The 24647-nt window shown below is 35.3% G+C and overlaps 1 protein-coding gene across 4 annotated transcripts in view; it reads left to right on the forward strand.

Annotated features, from left to right (window-relative positions):
- Positions 1 to 24647, forward strand: part of LOC106068275 (dynein axonemal heavy chain 8-like) — a 124255-nt gene that overhangs the window by 31682 nt on the left and 67926 nt on the right. For all 4 annotated transcript variants that reach the window (XM_056006295.1, XM_056006296.1, XM_056006297.1 and 1 more), the window contains exons 18-33: positions 4620 to 4736; positions 6604 to 6723; positions 7678 to 7837; positions 8967 to 9186; positions 11127 to 11223; positions 13325 to 13475; positions 14287 to 14465; positions 15518 to 15644; positions 16769 to 17004; positions 17397 to 17501; positions 17642 to 17755; positions 20060 to 20122; positions 20515 to 20753; positions 21559 to 21829; positions 23059 to 23258; positions 24111 to 24264. In XM_056006295.1, the coding sequence (XP_055862270.1) occupies positions 4620 to 4736; positions 6604 to 6723; positions 7678 to 7837; positions 8967 to 9186; positions 11127 to 11223; positions 13325 to 13475; positions 14287 to 14465; positions 15518 to 15644; positions 16769 to 17004; positions 17397 to 17501; positions 17642 to 17755; positions 20060 to 20122; positions 20515 to 20753; positions 21559 to 21829; positions 23059 to 23258; positions 24111 to 24264 (2553 nt within the window). The remainder of the gene's footprint in view (positions 1 to 4619; positions 4737 to 6603; positions 6724 to 7677; positions 7838 to 8966; positions 9187 to 11126; positions 11224 to 13324; positions 13476 to 14286; positions 14466 to 15517; positions 15645 to 16768; positions 17005 to 17396; positions 17502 to 17641; positions 17756 to 20059; positions 20123 to 20514; positions 20754 to 21558; positions 21830 to 23058; positions 23259 to 24110; positions 24265 to 24647) is intronic.

Genomic DNA, 24647 nt, shown 5'->3' on the forward strand with positions numbered 1-24647 from the left:
CATTTAATGCCCAGGCTTTCATCTCATTTTTTTTTATTGGAGGGATGGAGACATACATTGTAGTTGCAGTCATTTTATTCGGTTTTATAACAAGAGTTACAGTTCTTTATGTCAATGTTATGTACTTTTTCCTTGTTCTCATTTTTATGTTGGAGCTTTCAGATGACTAGACCAATATATGAGATGAACTGCGCAGTGGTTTCCAAATCATGGAGCTCTCCATATAGTTTTCTTTCTATTGGGGTGTTTTGGAGCCATTGTCTTGTACAAGCCTCTCTGTAAAGAGAGCAGTTTTGAAGGACATGGTCAGCATTCTCAGGTGACACTCCACTGGGTGTACTTATTGATTGTGATGAATTTCTCTTAGTTGAGAGGTTCCAAAAATGAGCAATGGATATGTGTAGGCCTACACTGTTGACTTTTACCAAATGGAGTCCAAAAGTATCATGAACTGCTCATTATAAATAATGTTTGTGTAATCATGTTTTGGTCTTATCTTCTTATCTTATATAATACAGACGTTACTTCAAAAAAAGAAGATGATTACGTCCTACGCGTCATGCATTTAGTCATGCATATTAACCAATGACTTAAATTCTGCCAAGTCACTGGTTTTCCTGGCTAGCTCAGGCAACCCATTCCATGATCTAATAGCACTAGGGAAGAAGGAGTATTTGTACAAATTTGTCCTAGCATATGGGACGAGGAATGTGCCTTTATCTTTGTGTCTTTCAGAGTATTTTATTAAATTTTGTTTTTGTATTTGAAGATTATGGTTCAGTGTTTTATGTATTATTGCTAATTTACTTTTGAGCCTTCTGTCCTGAAGGCTTTCTAAATTTAGCGATTTTACTAAAGGTGTTACTCTAGTCAAATGTGAATATTCGTTTGTTATGAATCGCACTGCTCTATTTTGTGTCTGTTCTAGTTTCTTAATGTTTTCTTGAGTTGAGGGGTCCCAAACAGAGGATGCATATTCTATTATTGGCCTAACCAAGGTTAAATAACATTTTAGTTTTATGTTCTTATTTGATTTATAGAAATTTCTTTTAATAAATCCTAATGCTTTGTTTGATTTTTTTGTAGTTTCATCAATATGTGGATTCCATGACAGTTTTTCATTTATTATAACACCTAGGTATTTTGCGTTTTTAGTCTGTGTTACTGGTTTGCCATGAATAAGATAAGTGGAATTAATTTGTTTTAGTTTTTTTGTTACTCTTAACAACTGACATTTTTCTGGGTGGAAAGACATGCTCCAATTTGATTCCCATTTCTGTAATTCATCTAATTCTCTTTGTAAAATATCTGTGTCTTGTGTTGTTTTTATTGTTCTATATATTATGCAATCGTCTGCGAATAATCTGACTTTTGTTCCTGAAGTAATGCAATTTGGTAAATCATTTATGTAAATTAAAAATAGTAGTGGACCCAAGACTGTTCCTTGAGGTACACCTGAGTTTACTGTTATCGGTGTTGATTTAGAGCCATTTATTATTACAGTTTGTTCTCTCCCTATCAGAAAGTCTTTAATCCACTGATGCAGTGGACCATTAATGCCGAAATATTTTAATTTTTTTAGCAAACTATGGTGGTGAACTTTGTCAAAAGCCTTAGAAAAATCTAGTAAGATAGCATCTATTTGTTCACTATTATCTAAACCTTTTGAAAAATCATCAATTAGTCCTATTAGTTGTGTTTCACATGATCTATATTTCCTAAAGCCATGTTGGTATGGTGTGAGGACATTATGTTTGTCTAAGTGGTTTATGATGTTGCTACAAATTATGTGTTCTAGGATTTTACATGTGATGCTGGTAAGTGATACTGGTCTGTAGTTTCCTGGGTCAGATTTTTCTCCTTTTTTAAATAGGGGGGTGACATTAGCTTCTTTCCAGTCCTTTGGTACTCTGCCCTGGTTAAGCGAAGCCTGAAAGAGTATTTTGAACACTGGGGCTAGCTCATTACTTAGTTCTTTGAGTAATCTAGCTGGAATACCATCAGGTCCAGAAGATTTATTTGGTTTGGTGTTGGCTAATAGTTTTTGAATTCCATTTTCTTGTACTACTATATCTTCTATGTTGTCTACTTGGTTCAAATTAGTAATATGTCTTTGTCTCCTGGGGCTGAGAATGCTGATGCAAAGTATTTGTTTAGAATGTTTGCTTTAGTTTCATTATCATTATGTATTATGTTATGTTCATCTTTTAATGGCGCTACGCCTGTTGTTTCCATTTTCTTAGACTTAATGTATGACCATAGGTTTTTGTTGTTGTCTTTAGATATTACATTGTTTATGTATTCACTCTGCAGCTGTCTGCTTACTTTTTGGGTTAAGTGTTTAATTTTTATATACTTTTTGTAAACTCTTTCTGCATTAGTTTCTTTAAATTTTCTATATAGGTTTTCCTTCTGTTTACAAAGCTTCTTTAGTCTATTATTAAACCAGCATTTATTTATTTTGTTTGATGTGTATTTAGTTGGTATTTGATTTTCTATAATGCTTTTAAGATGGTTTTTAATGAAATTCCAGAGGTCATCGACTGGTTGGTTAATGTCTTTTTCTAATAAGAATGTTTGTTGAAAGTTTAATGCAGCTTGGTGTAGTTGTGTTAGGTTACATTTATTCCAGAGTAAGATTTTTCTTTTGGGTTTTGTATTGGCTACTGCTTTCATCTGACTGTGTATTTTTATGATCTCATGGTCTGATAGACCAGGGATAATATCATAATCAACTACTAATCCAGGTCTGTTGGTTAAGAAGAGATCTAATGTGTTGTTTAATCTAGTTGGCTTTTTAATGATTTGATCTAAACTTAGGTTGTGTAAAGTTTCTATGAAAAGCTCATTTATGTCCTTAAGGTTTTGGTGTTTATCTATGGTTAGTGTTTTCCAATTTATATCAGGTAGGTTGAAATCACCCATAATCCAAAAAACTGCATTTTTATTTGTCTCTTTAAGTGTCGTAATCTGATTACATAGTTCCTGCATGTATTCTAAACTAGAATTTGGTGGTCTGTAAATGCTGCCTATTATTAGGGATGTTGAGGTGGTATTAATTTTACAAAATGTTGATTCTATATTTTTTGAGTTAGGTAAGGTAATTTCTTCTGCTATAAGAGTGTTTTTTATTGCTAAAAGAACTCCTCCATGATTATCAGCCCTATCTTTTCTAAAAATTTCATAATTACTATTGAAAATTTCTGCATTATAAATTTCAGGATGTAGCCAAGTTTCTGTGCCTGCAATTATGTCTGGTTTCTCACATTCTAATAAAATTTCTAAGTCTGCTGTTTTGTTCCTAATGCTTTGAAAATTTATTACTAAGGTTTTAAGGTATTTTGGTGTTACTTCTTTAGTAGGTTTGTTTAGTGAGGCTGTTGTATTAATTTTAGTAGATTTATCTTCTTATCTTATATAATACAGACGTTACTTCAAAAAAGAAGATGATTACGTCCTACGCGTCATGCATTTAGTCATGCATATTAACCAATGACTTAAATTCTGCCAAGTCACTGGTTTTCCTGGCTAGCTCAGGCAAACCATTCCATGCTCTAATAGCACTAGGGAAGAAGGAGTATTTGTACAAATTTGTCCTAGCATATGGGACGAGGAATGTGCCTTTATCTTTGTGTCTTTCAGAGTATTTTATTAAATTTTGTTTTTGTATTTGAAGATTATGGTTCAGTGTTTTATGTATTATTGCTACTTTACTTTTGAGCCTTCTGTCCTGAAGGCTTTCTAAATTTAGTGATTTTACTAAAGGTGTTACTCTAGTCAAATGTGAATATTCGTTTGTTATGAATCGCACTGCTCTATTTTGTGTCTGTTCTAGTTTCTTAATGTTTTCTTGAGTTGAGGGGTCCCAAACAGAGGATGCATATTCTATTATTGGCCTAACCAAGGTTAAATAACATTTTAGTTTTATGTTCTTATTTGATTTATAGAAATTTCTTTTAATAAATCCTAATGCTTTGTTTGATTTTTTTGTAGTTTCATCAATATGTGGATTCCATGACAGTTTTTCATTTATTATAACACCTAGGTATTTTGCGTTTTTAGTCTGTGTTACTGGTTTGCCATGAATAAGATAAGTGGAATTAATTTGTTTTAGGTTTAACAGGAGTGGATCTGGCTAGTGGTTGGTGAGTTTGGTTTGGGATGGTGTTTAGGATGTTGTATGGGTTAGAAGTGTATGCATCAAAGGAATCAAACAGTCCTGATGTAAACTGAGGTAACCCACACGGTACACAGTGCCATGATGCATCTTTGTTGCCTAAGGCATAATACACAGGTGTATTCATATGGAGACATGATGCATGGTACCATTCATCGCAGGTGTCACATTGAATGGCTTTCTGTTTCATGGTGCATACTTTTTTGCAGATGTTGCATCTATCTTTAGATCTAGGCCCTGGATTTGACTCTACATCTCCTGCTATTAATATTAACAGTGATAGGTATTTATGTCTGCTGTGTCTGATTGAGAACTTCCATTTGTGATGGGTAATCTTCTTTAGTGTTATGGATGTGTATGTTAGGTTATTTTTTAAGTTGCTTTGATCTAAAGTGTGATGATTGATTATGACTGTTGGTCATTTTTCATTTGATTGTTTCAGATTGACAGTCTGATATTGGTTGGAGAGACCTCCTTGACTTGGACCTCCTTGGAGGTGTCAGACTACTTCATCACTGTGGAGAAAGCTTTTGCAGACCTGAAAAATGCCATTAAACTAGTGAGTGTGTCTCCATTAGAATAAAAACAAATTTGCCCCAGACTAGTTGTTTTTTTCCCAGATATATGTTTGATCCTTTGTATTTGTATCTGAGTTTTTTAATATGATTTATATTATTATATACTAGACATATGTTACCCGCGACCCGCGGGTCTTTATTTGCGCATTACTTTCGATATAGTCACTGAGAGTGTTTTGTAAGCAATTAAACGAAATAATAATGTAATAAGTAAAGCGAATGTGTCAATGTAAAAATAGTGTGAATAATGCTATCAAATCAAAATAGCTAATAGGCTTAAATCCATTTTTTTTTAATTAAAACATTTCTTTTAAATAATCTAGTGGATTGGATTTAGATGTATGTTAAACGTAGCTAATGATCCTTTCACGTTATTTCAGTTTCGCTACGAAAATAAAATTAGTTTTGCGAAAATGGTTTACCCAAAGTCCATACATTCTTATCTATTAAAAACGAAAAGAGCGATAGCTTTGTTAAATAAATGGGATTATAAAGTGAACAATTAAACGAAATAATTTTTAGTACGCGATTCATGAATGAACATAGATCTAGGCCTATCTCAACTCGGCTTCGCAGCTTTCGTAAACGAATGTAACTTTAGAAAACCAATTTTGAATGTTTATTTGATCAAAATATGAAATGAATGGACTTTAATTAATATATTTATGTGTTAAAGTATTAAACTATCTGTGCGAAGAGAAGTTTTATCATCTTAGAGTTGGATTAGAGTTTTAGATCTAGGGATGGGATTATAAAGTAAACAATTAAACGAAATAATTTTTAGTACGCGATTCATGAATGAATATAGATCTAGGCCTATCTCAACTCGGCTTCGCAGCTTTCGTAAACGAATGTAGCTTTAGAAAACCAAATTTGAATGTTTATTTGATCAAAATATGAAATGAATGGACTTTAATTAATATGTTTATGTGTTAAAGTATAAAACTATCTGTGCGAAGAGAAGTTTTATCATCTTAAAGTTGAATTAGAGTTTTAGATCTAGGGATGGGATTATAAAGTAAACAATTAAACGAATTAATTTTTAGTACGCGATTCATTACGGTATTGTCTAATGAAAGAATGTTCGTCAGGAAATCTGTAGTCACAGATGTCAGGAACTAATTTATGTAAAAAATGCTTTTGAAACACAAAATTGAAGGTTAATTTTATTATATAATGAAATCAATGGATCTTCTTTTGTATTTTCATGTGTCAAAGTAAAAAACTATCTTCGCAAAGTGTATTTCTTAAAATTAGATCTAGGTCTAAATCCTTTCTATCTTTTCTCATGTCAACATTGTAGACATGGCCTAGATCCATAAAATACTATAGCTGTAGTAGAGTCGGACAACTTTATTTTTTTTTTTGAGGGTCTTAAGTTTGTTTTAGGGCTACAATACATACACTACGGTCTAAGTTGGTACCCAAGGAACATTCCTGCCTAGTTTTATCAAGATTGGTCAAGCGGTTTTGATGTCTATAAGTAACATACATACATACATACCCCTCACATTCTACTTTATAATATAGATTATAATTTTGACACGTTTATAATATATTTAAGGATTTTGGGGGGGTTTGCCTGTGACATAGACATTCATCAAAGAAAAATGAAGTATGCTAATTTGATTTTAAAAAACACTTCAGACAATTATAATGAGTTACCTGGCATTGAATCTTGATCATCAGTTGTTTACATTTAATTAGCTGGTATTGACATGCTTTCTTGATATTGTATCTATTGATTGTATCTATCTATTGTTATTTAAATCAAAGCTTTTATCACTTCTTATTATACTTGTCCAAACTTGAAATCAATACATAATGAAATTGTACTTGCAACAAAAGATCACCGACATGAAAGCATTAAGGATTGACAAGAAGCTGGCTCAGATGTCTGAAATGAATGCTTTGCCGCTACCCACTACAACCACTTGGTCAGTGGAAGAGTTTCTTAATAATACCAAGGTCAGTTGATGATAAAATGCCTATAGATGACATAATTTATGTTAATAATTGAATGCCCACAGCAGATATAATGAATGTTGATGATAAAATGCCTGCAGATGACATAATGTATTGTTACGAATCTCACTATCCAGGCTCTCTGCAAACTGCACCATACACCACCAACTTAAAGAACTTGACAACTCAGGGCTCCAAAGTAACGTAACACTTTAATAGTTGAATAAATAACAGCCAATACTGTACAATTGGCAAACGTACACTGTACAAATATCTCTCCGTTAATAGCCGTACCGCCGTATCAACTCTTGTACTGGCCTCTCCGTCTCGTTTCGGGCTTGCACTGGGTTCAACAGTTCAGGACTGACTTCAAACACTAGGCTCGTTGTGTCGGACTCGATCGCAGACCAAGATCAAGACGCCAGTCGTCTCAACTGTACTTGACAGTACTCCGCACTGAACCGTCGTAATGCTCCGTACAGAACTGTGCTGTAGTCGACCGGACTGTAGTGAACCGGGCTCTGAACCCCTGTCGTGTACCTTCTCTCGTGAACCTTGCTGTAATGAGCCCCTTTTCTCGACCGTCTTGACTGCGACACCTCCGCTCTTATATAGGGTCCCTCCTGGCCTTCTAGAACCGGACAGAACGCCGCTCGACGTTTCTAGGTGGTCAGATGACTACAACTCTCGTGATGCTCCTGAGCTCTGTTCACGACGTCGATCCTTCCCGGACCGCCGTCGATCCTTCCCGAACCGCCGTGTTGACACTCGTCTCGGCTGACCGTCGTAGCTCGTCACGGTTGACCGCTCGTCTTGCGCTGGCCTGGGGCGATTTGTGTCGGTTGACTACACTCACACCACTACCCCCATCTGTGCCACCACCAGGTTTATAACAGTATGTTAATTATTGAAAGCCTATATCTGACATCATGTATGTCAATTATTAAATGTCTTCAGGAAGTCACTAAGGAAGTAGGTAATGAGCTGAGTGCTTTGAATAGAGTCCTTGCTGAAAATGTTTACGAACTGATCAACTTGTTCATAGGTCATGTGGCCCATGAGTACAATGATCTGGAGACAATATACGCAGCTGAGCAAAAAATTGTGGAAAATGATAGTAAGTTATTCATTATTAGCTAGTGGATTTTAATTTTTATCAGAGGTTCAAATCCTGGTGTGTGAAGATTGGTATTTCCAATATCAGATTTTTTAATCCATCCTACTTTAATAGTTCACATACATGGGTGGGGGAGTAAAGGGAGCTGGTCATTGTGCTGGCCAAACGATGCCTAGGTTAACCATTGGCCATGAGCTTTAGATTGCTGATCCCATACTGTATCAACTATTGCCATTCCTTTGGACTCAACATGTGGGACCTGCTCACAACATTCCAACCATAGGCATTACCCAGGCTCTCATCTGCTCTAAGAAAAAAACCATAGTTGTCATACAGCTCAATGCAGTATGTCACTTCCCATCTATTGATTGACCTTTACATCATCTGCCCTATAGACCACAAGGTCTGAAAGGGGAACTTTACTTTACTTTACAGAGTCTTTGGAATCCAATGCATGAAGTTAAATTAGTGTATACATAAGCATAAGAATGTAAACAAAATAATTCTAAATCCTTTATTAATGCTTAAGATTTACTTTCAATATAAGATTAATTTTAAAATTAGAAAACAAATAATTTGAAATGGTATAGATATGTGAATGTATATTAGCTTTCAAAAATATAGCCTAATGGGGGGAAAAAAAGAAGCTTTTTAAGTTTTTGAAAGGATTGTTTTCTATAAGTTTGTATCAACTGGTGTCCAAACTGATGCTGGAACAGAGATTGTTTTTGGGCTAAATGTTTTAGACATATTATTTATGTTCATTTTTACTAAGTCCTCAACATCGATGGCTCGTGTGGAGTTTTTGATCTCCCATCGAGCTCCTCCCCAGGTGGCAGATGGGGGAATGCCCTCCAGATATTGTGGGTACAGGAGAAATAAAATTCCCGGGGTGGACCAAAATCAAACCTGCTGCTTGCAGGAAGTGGGAAGGGGGTATGTTGGAGAAGGTTTCTGTGCTGGCACTAAACACTACTCCATGCGAGACAGGTTTCTAACTCCTTGATAGGTAGCCAAGTGGTATACTTAAAATAACATAACTACAAATTGGAAAGCCGTTTGTACTTTGTTTATGTCCCCTTTCTAACAAGAGCTAAAAGGCCTTTATATATTTTGTCTCTCTTCTTAGACAAAAAACCTCTCAGGATGGATCAGTTACAACAAGCCCTTGAAACTATAAATCCCAATATTGAGAAAATGATTCCTCCAGTTGATGACATCTTGAACAGAGAAATGTATAAGAATGGTTGTCTTAACATGTTTGAGGACTTTAAAATCAAAATGACTGATGCACTGATTAAATGTGTCAAATTATCTCTAATGTCCTTAAGGAAGCGGTTCTTATGTGGGTAAGATTTTAATACAAAGACTTTAACAGTTACTACACAAAGGCTTAAACAGTTATTTTGGAAAGACTTTAACAGTTACTGTACAAGGACTTTAACAGTTATTGTTATGGGTAATAAAAAAAATATTTTTCTTGCTAAAAGCTTATTTTAATCATGGGAAATGTAACCGACACTTCTGTAACTGTATTATTTTAATTATATTGGGTTAAGTCTTGTAGATATGGGCAATCTAATTATGTCAGGATAAATGATTAATTAATATTCAACAATCATTTAGACAGCTTGTTTAAAAGGATTGAACAAAGTCCTTTCTAGCAGACACTCAAAGTCTTAACTAAACTGGTCATTACCATTTCTGGTCTTCAACTGACCAACAAATTTGTAAAAATGCTCCTTCTTCCCTAGTGCTATTAGAGCATGGAATGGGTTGCCTGAGCTAGCCAGGAAAACCAGTGAATTAGCAGAATTTAAATCAGTGGTTAATATGCATGACTAAATGCATGACGCTTAGGACATAATTATCTTCTTTTTTGAAGTATATATATATGGCTCCTTTTGTCTCAAAAGGCAATGGATGCGCCTAAATGAGTTTTGGTTTAATCTTGAGACGGGGCGGAATCTGGTGTGGCTAATCAAGCCAATTCTAGAGCTGCAGACTTTGCCACAATTCATACATGTGTATGCCTCTGATTCAGGGCTAGCGGACAGGGCATCTTTTTTTCTCTCTTGATTAAGGCCGCTTCATTTCTTTTGTTCTCAGCAAGGGTTGTCCCAGCACACACAGTCTGTCTCCATGCACTTGGTCTTTGGCTATGTTTTCCCACATACTTTCGCTGATGCCTGTGGCTCTCATATCTCGCTTGCAGACATCTCTATATGTTAGTCTTGGGCGGCCTTTGGGTCTGACTCCTTCCACAAGCTCAGCATATAAGATATCTTTTGGGATTCTACCATCTGGCATGTCTGTATTAAATAAGATAAGATAAGCCCAAGGCTCAATGAGTTCACTGCTACTCACAGTTTACAAAGTCATAACAGTGGTTCTAAAGATTTCTATCTAAAATATAATATGTAAAATATAATAGGTCACATATATCAGGTAACACCTATGATATGTAAATTCTTGAGATGTTTACAGAGACTGTTAGATAAGTCTCTGTTTACAGAGACTGTTAGATAAGTCTCCAAGTTGAACTAATATGACTTAATTAAGCAATATATATATATGTGATGAGAGTAATTAGGATCTCAATATAAAGGTAAGTAGAGATACGCAAATTAAAGGCTAAAAAGAGAAATAATTTATGCATAAAAAAAGTAGAATTACTAGATAAAAAGAAATAATGATCCCTATATATGACAAGCAATAGAAAAAAATATTACTTTTTAAAAACAAACTTATCTAAGGGAAAGAACCACTAATTACTCCATTTTCTGAAAAATACAAGGTTTAGCTCTCTTTCTGCTCATAAAACAAAATTTATTAAGTAGTACTAAATGATTAACTAATTGGTTAATTTTTGGATTGATTCATCTATTGATATCGACTATGAATAATTTATGCAAAATTTCAACTTGATCTGAGAATGGGAAGTGAGAGAAAAAAATGTGTCAAAATGTAATAAGGGGATTTAATCCATATTTTATATCCACATCTCTCATTAAGCAGCATTTATTCCCCTTATTTGATTATGAAACATAATAATTAATCACCAACAATTAATTAAATAATTGGTTAGTTGTTGTTTTTGATTGATTCATGTCTTGTCAGGTGCAATGAATAATTGTGCAAAGTTTCAACTTGATCTCGAGAATGGGAAATGGGGGAAAAAATAAGTTCAAACTTCTTTTTTTTTTATGGGCAGACAGTATAAGATATAAGATTTGTAAAAAGATAGCTTTACTTACAAAACATATAGAGATCTTATTCTATTCTTCAGGGTTCCAAGAGCTCTTGGAGCTTCCATTGAAGATGAGATGAGAGGACCTTCACGGCCATTTCTTAAGCTTTTTGTACAGCTGGAGAACAAAACAGTGGTGAGTTCACTTTGAAGGTTCTACTTAGTCATTGTGGTGATTGTGTTTGTATGTAGTATTGTGGATGGCACTTGATAGAATCTTGGGTGTAAGAGTTAACCATTTCTAGGTTTGTTGTTGCTATTTCATTGGTCCATTGGTTGGGACAGAGTGACGTCCCTTGAGAGATTGTTATTGTGGTCAGAGGCCTGGGTTTGGAGACTAATAGTACAAGTACAGTATAAGGCAGTTGCATAGTTTGTTGTATATTTAGTAGTTCGACATTTGATGACATTATTTACAGTAATAAGTTCATTATGATGACTTTTATTAAATATATATTCTGCTATTAATATATCACTGGAGTTTCTTTAAATTGTTAAAATACACATGTTTATGTTTCCCTGTCAAAGCCAAGCCAGGACTTCACAACAGTCATTTATTTTTTTTTAATAGATATTATCAAGCATAGAGACTCTCTTCCAATAAGTTTTGTGCAGTACTAACAAGTACTAATGAGATGACTTAAAAATCTACATCAAACTAATTGTCCTAAATTGTAGTTTTCTTCTCAGAGCACTAGCTTTTAAAAGTCCAAAGACATAATATGCATCACTGTCAGTCAGGGCTGGATTTAAGTATGTAGAAGCCCTTACAATTTTTTATAAAGATCCACTTATGAATGAAAATATTAAATGCTATATTTTAGAAGAAAGAGATAGAGCTCCTATAAGTTTAATGTCACTTTTGTTTTTAAAAAATTCTTGATATGCATATTTTAGTTTTAAAAAATATACAGTATAATTTGTCATAATTCCGGAGCTGTATTTACTTATTCTGCGCATGCTACAAGTGTACACTACTTAATCACAACATTTCTGCCATCCTTAAAAAGGCACAAAAAATGTTAGAAATAGAAAAGGTTAAAAGTTACTGACCTATGGAAATTCAGATTTTGTAAAATCTTTTGTGGAGCTCCCTGCATGACCTTCCTTAAATCAGGCCCTGCTTTAAATAAACACAATGCTCTAAATAAACACAATGCTCTAAATAAACACAATGCTCCATATTATCACTATCATCAGTTACTCATTTCGTAGCGGTGCTGTGACAGTTCATGCTACCAAATCCCTCCACTCCTCCCAGCTTTCATTAACAAACGATCAAGAGAGAGGCTGGTCCAACCTTTCACCTTGACCAGCCCGCCTTTCTTTTAAAACTCTTTCTTCATGCTTCATATCACTTGTTGTGAAAGCCCCCATGAGATGTGGGCTTTGTTCTTTGCTTGGCAAACCTGAAAACATAAAGCTTCTTTGATCTTTCAAATGGATTTTTTTTAAAAGTCTGTATGGTTACATTTATTTATTGTCCACATAAAAAATAAATTTGAGATGAGATGTAATGTGAAATTATTTTACTTGACAGTAACTCTCACGGCTTTATCAATGTAGCCAACTTTAAAAGACATTATTGAAATACAATGTTTGACATGAATCCTTTGTTTATAATGGAGCACTTCTGACATATTTATAGACTGCTTCAATTGCACATTAAATTATTATTATTATAGCTTTTATATAGCGCTACTTTCATGCTTATAGCATGCTCAGAGCGCTTTTGGTCCAATCTCATTTGTGGACCAGTGGGGGGTATCTAGGAGTTGGTTCCCATGCTGCCTTTAGGCGCTCAGTAAACGCAACTCTGTGTCGAACTTCGAGCCCCCTTCTAGGTAGCCAAGACAAGCCAAGTTCAAGCACACTTAGCCTCTCGACCACGCTTTCCACAAAATACAGCAACAAAAATGGTTCTTGGCATTTCATCTCTATACAGATATCTTGTTATGTTGTACAAGTTTTTGAAGTTTCTTCAGAAGCTAAGATTTTATTGCATCCTAACCCAAACCTTATGCCAGACAGTGGAGGATGGTGGTGGGCAGGATTCAAACCAGGGAACATTGAGAGAACCTGGGAACAGTAAGATGATAATCTCAAGTGCATACCACATTACAAGGCAGCCATCGTGTGTTCAGAAGTATTTAATATTGTATCTTTGTCTATTGAGTAATGCTGAAACACTGCTTTGGCCTTGACCATATTTTGATTGACAATTGGTTTGTTTGTAGATTACAAGCCCGAAGTTGGAGCTTGTGAGCAGTGCTTTCAACAAAGTAGCACAAATGGTTCAGGACATTGGTAAAAGAATTTTTATTTGGAGTGATCCACCTGCATCTCTCTTTGCCAAACTGGAACTTAAAAGTCAAATTAAAGTATCTGGTGAGTTTAAAATCAACATTAAGATTAGACAGGAAATGTTATACCATGTGGCTCAGAAATTGGGTCCAGCAGAACATGTTTGTTTGTTTTACATGTTTCGGATGCTCCTTCAGAATTGAAGATAATCTATGTCCTGGTCAAAACCTCCTGCAGGATGACGTGGAATGGCAGCGGGCAGGGTATAAACTTGGGGCCATCGAGATGACAGTCTAGCGCACATACCGCATGATTAGGCAGAGATGAGCAACTGGTAGCTTAACCAGTAAGGCAGGAGGGGCTCATTAGCCTTATCTGGCTACCCACCTGCCAGGCTGCTGATCCAAAATAGAATCAGCACCTGACATTCTATTAAGACAGATTAAGAGGGGAGAACTGTTCCAACCTTAGCTAACGCCATGGGTTTCATCTCATTGCTTAGTCATTTCAAGAGTGAAAAGCGGCCACAGATACTTCAGTCTATCAAGACTTTGTAGATGATGATTTATTTAGCAAGCTCTCAACAAAACTGTGTAGATTTCAGTATAGTGCAGTTCCTGAAGGTTCCTAAAGTTCCTGAAGGTTCCTAAAGTTCCTGAAGGTTCCTAAAGTTCCTGAAGTTTCCTTAAGTCCCTGAAGGTTCCTAAAGTCCCTGAAGGTTCCTATAGTCCCTGAAGGTTCCTAAAGTCCCTGAAGGTTCCTAAAGTCCCTGAAGCTTCCTAAAGTTCCTGAAGGTTGTACAAAAGGAGTATTGTGTAATGCTGTCTCTGTGCCCATTGTTTTCTTACTCTGCTGTCAGAGCCTGTGCTTTTCTAATGTGTATGTTGTCCCCTAGAACCTATGATCCTACTGCAGAAGAACTGCTACAAGCTGTTAATGGAGAACAAAGATGTGGTCAAGTACAACAACATGGGTCTGATGTTTACTCCCTTCATTGAGGAGATCAAGAAGGCTCTGAAGATATTCAAGAACTTTGAGCACATCTGGATGGAAGACAAAGAAGAAAAGCTGCAGGTAGACTTTTGTCTGTCTGTGTGTGTTAGAAACTATTGAAGACTATCTGGGATTTTTATTTTTATCTAACTAAACCTCAGCAATAGATATTGCTCCACTTGTCATTGTGGGTTCCCTAGCCCTACCTATAACTAAAATTTGCACGCCAGCCAAATGTGTCGCACTAGACTGAAAATTTGAAACAAAGCTTATCCAAGGGAAGAAACTATGGGCTTACAACTATATCGCTCAAGAATGTAGAAGTTGTTTCCCTTAGTTGATGTCAAACAAAGTAATTAATTGACAATATTTAATTGACTAATTTGTTGATTTTTTTTTATTCACTCATGTTTTGTTAGGTACAATAAATAACTGTTTAAAGTTTCAACTTGATCCAAGAATAGGTGTGGGAGAAAAAAAAGGGTACAATTATTTATGGGGACAAAACCCAACATATTTAACCATATCTGTGAATACTGATGGATTAGTTTCCATTGTTGGTAGCAAACAAAATAATTAATAACCAGTAATTAATTGAATAATTGGGTAGTTTTTTTTTAATTGAATCATTTATTGTCTATGCCAATGAATAATTGTGCAAAGTTTCATCTTGATCTGAAAATGGGTGTGGGAGAAACAACGTGTTCAAACTTTTTACCAGACAGAAAGACAGACAGACAGAAAAAAAAAGTGTAAAATGATTTATGGGGTCGAAACCCAAAATATTTAACCATATCTGTGAATACTGATGGATGAGTTTCCATTGTTGGTAGCAAACAAAATAATTAATAACCAGTAATTAATTGAATAATTGGGTAGTTTTTTTTAATTGAATCATTTATTGTCTATGCCAATGAATAATTGTGCAAAGTTTCATCTTGATCTGAAAATGGGTGTGGGAGAAACAACGTGCTCAAACAGAAAGACAGACAGAGAGAGTGAGTTGATATAAGCTTTGTAAAAAGTGAAAATCTGGTAGGATGTAACAGTCATATAAGTAAATGTGTAAAAACAAGAAATTCTACTCAAACTTTTGAATGAATGGCTGTCATAGAATGTATTGTTTCATGCAGGAATTCTTGAAAACCAATCCTGGCCTCTATGAATTCAAAGAAGAATATATCAGACTTCAGAAGCTGTCTAAAAGGGTAGACAATATTGTTCCAGAGATAGCAATAGGAAACATTTGTTTGGATACTGGTTAGTACTAGTGTTAAAGGTCTGTTTCAACATTGGTACAAATGTTGACTTGCTCACAAGAATGTAACTAGTTCCCTAGTTGTTATTTATGTGCTCAAGTTTTGCACCAGGTACTTTAAAATATAAAACTTATATTTTCTCAAAGCAGATTATTTTTTTTTATAGAGGAAAATTTTTATTAGATATGACAGGAGCATAATTTGGAGACATGGTGGCTGAGGGGTAAAGGGCTTGGCTTCCAAACCAAGGAGTCCCTTGTTTGAATCCTGGTAAAGACTGGGACTATAATTTTGGGACCTATAAGGAACCTCTGAGTCCACCCAGCTCCATAGAATCGCAAGGATTTTACTTTTTAGAGTGTAATTTAAGCATACTGATATAAAATTAGGAAAAAGTAATATCAGTTGCCAATTTTCTATTGTATTTGGTTTTAAACCCATCAACAATAGTTTCTCCTACTGTACATCCAGTATTAAGAGTGTTTAAACTAATATAATATTGTCTAATAAAAAAAAGAAAATATATCAAAATTATTTTTATTCCTAAAAATATAAACTAATTATTTCATGGTTGTTGTTTGTTTCTCTTAAATTCATAAAAAAATGAACATAATTGAATGAAAAAACTTTTTAAAAATATAGTTTGTTAAAAAAATATTTAATACCTTTAGGAAAACAAAAAAAAGTTTCAAATATATAATTTTCCTATGTAGGTCATACTGTGGTGTCAGTAATTTTCTTTAAAAAACTTGCATAATTTGTTTTTTGGCTTGTTCTTAAGGAACCATGATGGTAACTCTAAACCAACAATCACTGTATTCTATGCCATAGATCTTATTTGGGTTAATAAAATTCTGGTCAATATTAAAGACATAACTTTGGGTTAATAAAATATGGATAAGAAACTAACAAGTTTTAGAAAATTCCAAAATACCAAAAATAGTACAAGTGTCTGGTGTTAGTTTTTTTTTTTTTTTTATTATCCTGACATCTTCTTCAGACTCAAGACAAACCTTCTTACCCTTTAAGACATGTATAGTTTAAGTGATTTGATGTATATGTTTAATTTGTATTCTATGATACTACTACCTAATATTTTTCCCTCCCCTTCCAATCACCCACCAGAGACAATTAAGTTAACTCTACAGGAAGAGATTGTGGAATGGATGTATGCATACGGCATCAAGTTCAATGCCATAATTCGTCAGAACATGGAGGAGATTGCCCAGTTCATTTCAGAAAAGCACAAGCTACTAAATAAACCTGTCAAGGACCTGGATGACATACGACTGGCCATGTCAGCACTGCAGGCCATCAGGGAAAACTATATCCACTTGGATGAGCAGATAACACCTATAGAGGTCAGTAGTAACCATCCAGGATCAACCCTTGTCTGACTACAACTAAAAAAATCACTCATGACCAGTGCCAGTTGTTCTTTTTTACATTCTGATTGATAAGGAGGCATGGTGGTAAAGTGCTTGGCTTCCTAACTGGGGGTCTCGGCTTTGAAGACTGGGATGTTTAATTCTGGGATCTTGAGGGCACCTCTGAGTCCACCCAGCTCTAATGGGTACCCAACATTAGTTGGGAACAAGTAAAGGCAGTTGGTCATTGTGCAGGCCACATGACACCCTTGTTAACAGTTGGCCACAGAAACAGATGACCTTTACATCATATGCCCTAAAGATCGCAAGGTCTAAAAGGGGAACTTTAACATAATATATTTGTTTGTATTTCACATGAAACTCAGGAATGCTATGCGTTGATGTCCAGCTTTGGATTTGTTGTGAAACAGGAGGAGATTGAAAAAGCAGAATCTCTCCGCTACGCTTATGAAAAGTTAATGATATCTTGCGTAAGCATTTGATCGTCTCAATTTTTCTTCTATATAAAATTTTATTTGTTAAGCCCTAATTATTTAAGCAGTTTTGTAAACAGTTATTGATTTGTGTAAGCAAAGCAACATATTTGTTTTTTTTTTGTTCTTGGTTACAGACCCAGGTAACAGATCATTTGGTGGAGATCCAAGGAGACTGTAAGGCAGAGTTGACAACAGATGTGGAAGTGCTTCATGCTGAGATCGCTCATTTTGTTTCAGATTATTACAAAGTAATTCTATGGACTCCATCTTTTTTATTTTTAATTTAAAAGCCTGTTGTAGTAAATGATGAGCTTTTGCCTTTTATATCATTTCTTAAAAAAAAAAAAAAAACTCCTATGCCCTCCTAGGATTTAAATTATAGTGTCATTGTAAAATATTTTTACAACTGAAATGCCAACCCAGGTAGGGGTAGCCGTGTGTGTGTGTGTGACCAGCTGACACATGACACAGCGTTCTGTGAACAGCCAAGCATAATGAGAAATGGCTATTCAAGAATGGACATAATATGAAAGAACTCTTCCAAGCAGATGTTTCATGTCCAGTGTTAGGAGAGAGAGCCAGATAGAGTGGTAGAAGTATTCTACTGTTTACAAAGTCTTTCATCATAAATGATGTCAACATTTCAAGCAGTAAGTTATCAGAAAAGTTAAACATTTCTGATTATCTGTTTATGAAATTCCTGCTAAAATATTTGTTAAATTTGCAATTGCTATGAAGCTCTTCCTTCAGCAATCATCTTAAAGCAAGAAACACCAAAAGTTTAAGGTTCCTGCATCCAGTGGGTGTAAGAAACATCTTATAGCCGTTAGACAAATCAAATTGTAGACGGCAGCATGGAAGTCTTCTGTATAGTGCTTACTTGAACACCATACCTTTGATCACGTACTTGTAAAAAAAATGTTGCAAATACTTTTGAGCCAATCTCTCAATTTTCTAAGGAAAAAAAATAATGCGATTCCACCTTACTATGAATTGGTTACAGCTTCTGCAATTAGCACTACTTTTCCTCCTTTTGGTAGAAATCCAATTCTTCACAGAGCTTAAAAGAAAGTGAAATGGTCTCTCCATCCTGGGTTTTTATGCAATGGTATCTTTTCTTTGTCAGAATAACATTTGAGTAAGTGCTTGTCAACAGAGCAAGACAGGATTTAGAGTGGAACCCCTAGGGAACAAGACGTAGAGGAAGACCTAAACAAACGTGGTGACGCAGTATACTAGATGAAGCAGAGAGGACCTGTAAGGGTTGGGAAGCCATTAAAAAACTAGCAAGACACCTAGACACGGTGGAGAGTGGCGTGTTTTACTGAAGCCCTATGTTCCATGTGAAATGCAAAGGATAGTTGATGATGATGATGAAGTGCTAGTCAAATCATATTCATCGAAGTGATGTTTATGTTAGGTGAAAAATGTAGTTTTGACTACCAATCAACGGAAGCTTGTATGTCTTTTTTATCTGAACTGATTTGGAGCTGAGCAACATCACCATTTGCCTGACTTGTATTGACTGCTGAAATATTCATTTTGACATTTTCTTAATACTTTGTATTCATCAAATGGGGCTAGGAGTTGGATAAAGAATATTCTCAGATAATCTGCTCTTACAATGTCAAGACTAGGAGATCTTGAAAAACTCAATTTTCAATTCTCTTACCATCAAAGTTCAAGCATATTTCCTTGTGAGTGGTGAGTTTTTTTAAATCCGCGCCCTTGATCATTTAAACTAAATTCCTTATTGTGATGATGCTGACTCATCTAAACCTTCTTTACTTTAGTTTAAAAAAACATTGGAATCTTTCCATTTTGACAATGACACCAGCTTTGCTTCAGATTTTGTTTGTTAAATATTTTTTCATCAGAGGAAACCTAAATGTAACTAAGAAATAAACATATTTGGTCTTGTTATTGTAATGTCTCTTATATTGATTCCCATTTTATTTTTTTTATTCTTCATAAAGCTGATTTGATGTGAAATCATTTCTTCCTTACATTTATTTGTTGATAATAACATAGAGTACATTAATTTGTTTTCAAATTAATGCAGATTTTTTGCAAACTTGAGGCTTTCCTTGTCTGGTTTTCTGGTATTTGGAGGCTGAGGGGTAATGTGCTTGGCTTCTGAATCAGGGGTTTGAGGTTCAAATCCTGTTGAAGACTGGGATTTTTAATTTGTGGGATCTTTTGGCGCCTCTTAAGTCCACTCATCTCTACTGGGTAATTGACATTAGTTGGGGAAAAGTAAAAGTGGTTGGTCATTGTGCTGGCCACATGACACCCTCGTTTTACATCACCTGCCCTATAGACCACAAGGTCTGAAAGTGGAACTTTACTTTTCTGTCTGGTATTCAATTTGATTCCATGTAAAAACAATATTTAGCAAAGTTTTTGCTAGAGAACATTTTATTTTTCAAATTTCATTTTTCTCCACTTGTTTAAATTTCTTCTACTTTTCTCAGTAGTAAAGAAATGTATTTTCTTTGTATGTCAACCATTTCAAATCAAGGTTTCAACATTCCTGTTGTATTTCCATCTAGAAAGGTCCAATGGAGCCAGGTATTCCTCCTGCTGTGGCTAATGAAAGACTTCAAAATTTCCAGGTATTAAATATTTCACCTCTTAGTAGAATAAATTAATTATGTCACAGAGGTGTTTTTTTAAGTGTGATCTACTGTAAACCAAATGTTCAGTGCTTTCTATCATTGTTTTTATTAAACTGTTAGTGTTCTATATTTTAGGAATGTGTCAGTATAGCCTTAGTACAGAACCTAATTTTGCTGTCTCCATTTTTCAATCTTGTTTTCATATTATTATTATTATTATTTTTACAATATTACTGTTGAATATCTGTTCTCCCCTAAGGCACAGTTTGACTACTTGATTAGAAAGCACACCACCAACTAATTTTGCTATCTGTCTCTATTTCTCAATCTTGTTTTTATACTATTATTATTATTTAACTGTTAATGTTGAATATATGTTCTCCTCTAAGGCACAGTTTGACTACTTGATTAGAAAGCACACCGCCAACTTAGAAGGGGAAGAACTGTTTGGATTACCACGAACTGAGGAACATGAGTTTACTTTAGTTCGCAAAGAGCTGACCTTGCTTCAGAAGCTGTATGGCCTGTACACAAGTGTAATGACCAGTATAGATGGTTATAATGAAATGAACTGGCTGGATATCAACTGTGAGAAAATCAATGCAGAGCTGACAGAGCTACAGAACAGGTTGTAAGGGTGGGGGGTATATCTTATTGAGTTATGGAAAACATACCTTGACAAGTTTATGTTTAAATGCTTTCACTTTAACTCTTTCTCTCCGTAATTATTTACCACATACTGGTGAAATCAATGTTGGTATCGTCAGTTAGGAGAGAAAGAGTTAAAACTGCTTTCAATCAATTATTTCCTTTTCTAAACATTTCTTGAGAAAGCTGATGAATATAAAAAAAGAGACCCCCAGATTATTGTAAAAGAATGTGGCAGAGGGGTGAAGGCTTGACCTCCAAACTAGGAGTGTTGGTTTTGAATCTCTTTGAAGACTAAGATTTTTAGGAGGCCCCCTGAGTCCACCCAACTATAGTGGTACATGAAACTCATTGGGGAAAGGCAGTTGGTTGTATTGGCCACATGATACCCTTGTTAAGTGTTGGCCTTATAAACAGATGACTTACCTTATATAATACAGACGTTACTTCAAAAAAGAAGATGATTACGCCCTATGTGTCATGCATTTATTCTTGCATATTAACCAATGACCTAAATTCTGCCAAGTCACTGGTTTTCCTGGCTAGCTCAGGCAGCCCATTCCATGCTCTAATAGCGCTAGGGAAGAAGGAGCATTTGTACAAATTTCTCCTAGCATATGGAACAAGGAATGTGCCCTTTATCTTTGTGTCTTTCTGAGTATTTTATTAAATTTTGTTTTTGTATTTGAAGTTTATGGTTCAGTGACTTTTGCATCATCTGTTCAATAAGATCAATAGGTCTAAAAAGGGTACTTGAGTTTATATTCCATTTTAAATGTTCTCAGGTGTCGTCGCCTACCAAAAGGATTAAAAGATTGGCAAGCTTACAATGACCTCAAAAAAAAAATCGATGACTTTAATGAAACAGTTCCTCTCTTGGAACTGATGGCAAACAAGTCGATGGCCACTCGGCACTGGATGAAAATAGAACAAGCAGCCAACTACAAGTTTGATTTTGACCTCTCGTTTGACCAGCCAATGGACCTTGTGATGGAGAATGTTCGTTTGAAAGATATAATGAAAGCTCCGTTATTACCTGTCAAAGATGATGTTGAGGTGATCATTTTATAGTCCTGCCCATTTTACTGATACATGATTGGATGGTTTTAATGTCTAAAAATTGCTACAATTTTTATAATTAATTAAAAATTAAAAAGAAAAAAAAACTATAACATTATATAAAGTTCCTTGAAAGTGTTTGTTAGGCTTTTCAAAGTATTTATTTCCAGAGCTTTCAGATTGTTTTAAAATGAAAATGTGATTTTGGTTAAAAAAAACAAAACAACAAAAAACTTTGTGCTTTTATAGTTTCAGTGTAGCTTATATAAATTATATGTTGCAAACATTAAGAACTGATCTAGAAAAAAAAAGTTTGTTGTAATTTGCAATAACAATTTGTACAATTCAAAATACCAAATACTTTAAAAACTTGTGTGGGGCATGATGGCTGAATTGTAAAGTTCTTGATTACCCTATTGAAAATCTTGACCTCAAATTTAGATAAAGGCTAGATTGTTCAGTCTACTTAGCTTTAATGTTTCACTGACAATTTTGAATTTGTTTTAGATTAACACAGGGCCCTTTGAAAGGTTTCTATGTGAATTAAATGCCAACAAATTGATCTTAACATTCTTTGAATAACATGGACAACCATTCAGTTTGGATTGGATGATAGACACAAGTCTTGAGGCCTGTTCAGGCTAGAGGCATAGACATCTAGAAAAAGTAAAGATAGTTGATTGTGCTTACACCTCAACTCCATAGCTTAGCTCAACTTCACTGCATTATATTTCATTTGATTTAAAATACAATACCACACATGAAAGTTAATGTGGCCACACAAACATCTGTGTTTTAACATGATCTAATTCACTTTGTTGACAGGACATTTGTATCTGTTGTGAAAGTGGATGTGGCCACACAAACATCTGTGTTTTAACATGATCTAATTCACTTTGTTGACAGGACATTTGTATCTGTTGTGAAAGTGGATGTGGCCACACAAACATCTGTGTTTTAACATGATCTAATTCACTTTGTTGACAGGACATTTGTATCTGTTGTGAAAGTGAATGTGACCACACAAACATCTGTGTTTTAACATGATCTAATTCACTTTGTTGACAGGACATTTGTATCTGCTGTGAAAGTGAATGTGGCCACATAAACATCTGTGTTTTAACATGATCTAATTCACTTTGTTGACAGGACATTTGTATCTGTTGTGAAAGTGAATGTGGCCACACAAACATCATGTTTTAACATGATCTCACATTTGTTGACAGGACATTTGTATCTCTGCTGTGAAGGAGAAGGACATTGAGGCTAAACTGAAGATGGTCATGAATGACTGGTCCAACAGGACCCTCACATTTGCCAATTTCAAGAACAGGGGTGAGCTGCTCCTCAAGTCCAGCGAAGCATTGGAAACCATCAGTATGCTAGAGGACTCCCTGATGGTGCTCAGCTCTTTGATCACCAACAGGTAAGACTGTCCACCTTGCTGATCAATTCAGTGATTCCCTTGGCCTGCTAAATCACACCCAGAGTGCTCTGCTCTTTGATAATCATTGGCCTCATTCAGTCTTAAGATGACTTTGACTCATCATATAATGAGAACATTGTCCCAACACAGCAATTTCCCCTTCTCCATTCAGGAAGGGAAATATTTAATACAGTCAGCACCATTGCAGGATCTGTTAAAGTGTAGTAAAGTGTGATATAGGCTGCATAAGGGTTACTGAATCAGGATTTTCTCTCGGTGTTGACTCGGAAAGCCTTTCCCCTAATTGAATTCAGCTTCAAAGCAGCGTAGGTTTGGAGTCAGAGTTCTCCTAAGTGGGAAGCCAGATACTTGCCTTTGTCCCTTCTCCATTTAGTGTTCACAGTTCTGACAGACCCAATCTCTGAGTCACTTGTGGAGGCCAATGCTGGTTGTTAGAGGCTATTTGAGATGCATGCCATTGGAAGCATTTTATAGGTAGTAGACTGCCTATATCCATTACCATTTCTGGCAATAACAGCCTTATGGAGTCGCTCTTTGAAAATACATAGCGTAAAAGTTTCTTCTGTACTGACCAGTCCAGTGGTCTTAAGGAGACCAGGAAAATATTTTTTTTTTAAAGTTCAGGCATAAAGTCTGAGTTTAAATGTTGTTATAAGGACTGGAGGTTTTACTTCAGTTGTAGGCCTATAAATGTTTATGGACTGTACTAATCAAGTGGGAACTAGAAAAGAGAAGGGCACCACATATGTACGTTTGATTCTGTTTCTCCCTTTGGTTTTAGAATGATCTATTGCGTAGCTGTCCAATTGTATTTCTCTTTAATTATGCCAGGTACAATGCTCCATATAAAAATAAGATACAGGCCTGGGTCCACTTTCTGAGCACCACAGCAGATGTCTTGGAGCAGTGGATTACTGTACAGAACACCTGGGTCTACTTGGAGGCTGTTTTTGTTGGTGGAGATATTGCCAAACAGTTACCACAGGTCTGTAAGAAAGTGGCTTTGCCTTTGTAAAAATTTTGTTTTACAAATCTATATGTCATTGTTAGAAAAATTAGTCAAATATTTGCATTTGTTTAGTAAAACAATAGGTAGGGGCCTATGCAGTTTAAAAATGTTAGTTATGGAAATACTGTGATACAAAATGATGTTTCTGAGTTTTTAATTTTGTTTGTTTTACATGTTTTGGATGTTCCTTCAGAGTTGAAGATAATTTACTTCCTAGTCCAAACCTCCCGCAGGACGACGGGGGATGGGAGCGGGCAGGGTTTGAACCCTCGACGGTTGATAAATCCAAACGACAGTCCAGCGCACAAACCGCACGACCAGGCAGCCATCCGTTTTTAAAGGATGACTGAATTTGTAAC

Source organism: Biomphalaria glabrata, chromosome 12 (genome assembly GCF_947242115.1).
Source record: "Biomphalaria glabrata chromosome 12, xgBioGlab47.1, whole genome shotgun sequence".
Taxonomy (NCBI): Eukaryota; Metazoa; Mollusca; class Gastropoda; family Planorbidae; genus Biomphalaria; species Biomphalaria glabrata.